Genomic DNA, 582 nt, shown 5'->3' with positions numbered 1-582 from the left:
GGCTTTGCCTGTAATAAAATAGAAACACGTTATTCCATTTTCCATCTAGTCAGTAGATTTCTCGATTTGCCTTAGATATCTACAGAGAACCTACCCTGGGTGCCAAACTCGTCTTGGGCCTCCCTTCATTTCGGGCCTCTCTTCGGCAGCCAAGAGCACTTCGCCCGCCTACCGCTACGGGGGAGTCTAGCCCGGCCAGGTCTTGGCTGCCAAAGGAAAACGGCTAACGGCCCGATACTAGTTTGGCGCCCAGGGTACAGAGAACCAGACAATGGGTAATTATTCCTCCCCTTTTTCATTTTACTAGGGTCCTTTTGCCACTAGGAAAAAATTGGATCGAGCCAGCTTCGATCCGGAGCCAAAAAAGCTATAATATCCGACTTGATCCGGACAATTTTATCCTAGTGGAAAAGGTCCTATATATATTGAATCTATCCGCTCTAGCGGTGGTCGCTATTTGTACTTGTGAGTTGCGACGTCACATGCGAACACTCACAGTTGGTGGTGGTTCCGCGCCAGGTGCATTTGTGGTGCACTTGGTACCTGGAGTCGAACACGCTCCAAGTCGGCTTGTTGCACTTG

At 49.5% G+C, this 582-nt stretch overlaps 1 protein-coding gene across 1 annotated transcript in view; it reads left to right on the top strand.

The window, feature by feature from the left end:
- The first annotated feature begins 482 nt into the window (after positions 1-482).
- The window catches only part of LOC109467759 (progestin and adipoQ receptor family member 3-like), a 2,299-nt gene continuing 2,199 nt past the window's right edge, over positions 483-582 (top strand). Inside the window, exon 1 of the mRNA XM_019765810.1 lies at positions 483-539. Within this exon, the coding sequence (XP_019621369.1) occupies positions 483-539 (57 nt within the window). The remainder of the gene's footprint in view (positions 540-582) is intronic.

This window comes from Branchiostoma belcheri, unplaced genomic scaffold (assembly GCF_001625305.1).
Source record: "Branchiostoma belcheri isolate BF01 breed outbred unplaced genomic scaffold, Haploidv18h27 scaffold19, whole genome shotgun sequence".
Lineage (NCBI taxonomy): Eukaryota > Metazoa > Chordata > Leptocardii > Amphioxiformes > Branchiostomatidae > Branchiostoma > Branchiostoma belcheri.
Note: the sequence above shows the minus strand (reverse complement) of the source record. Positions and strands in the feature narration are given on the sequence as shown.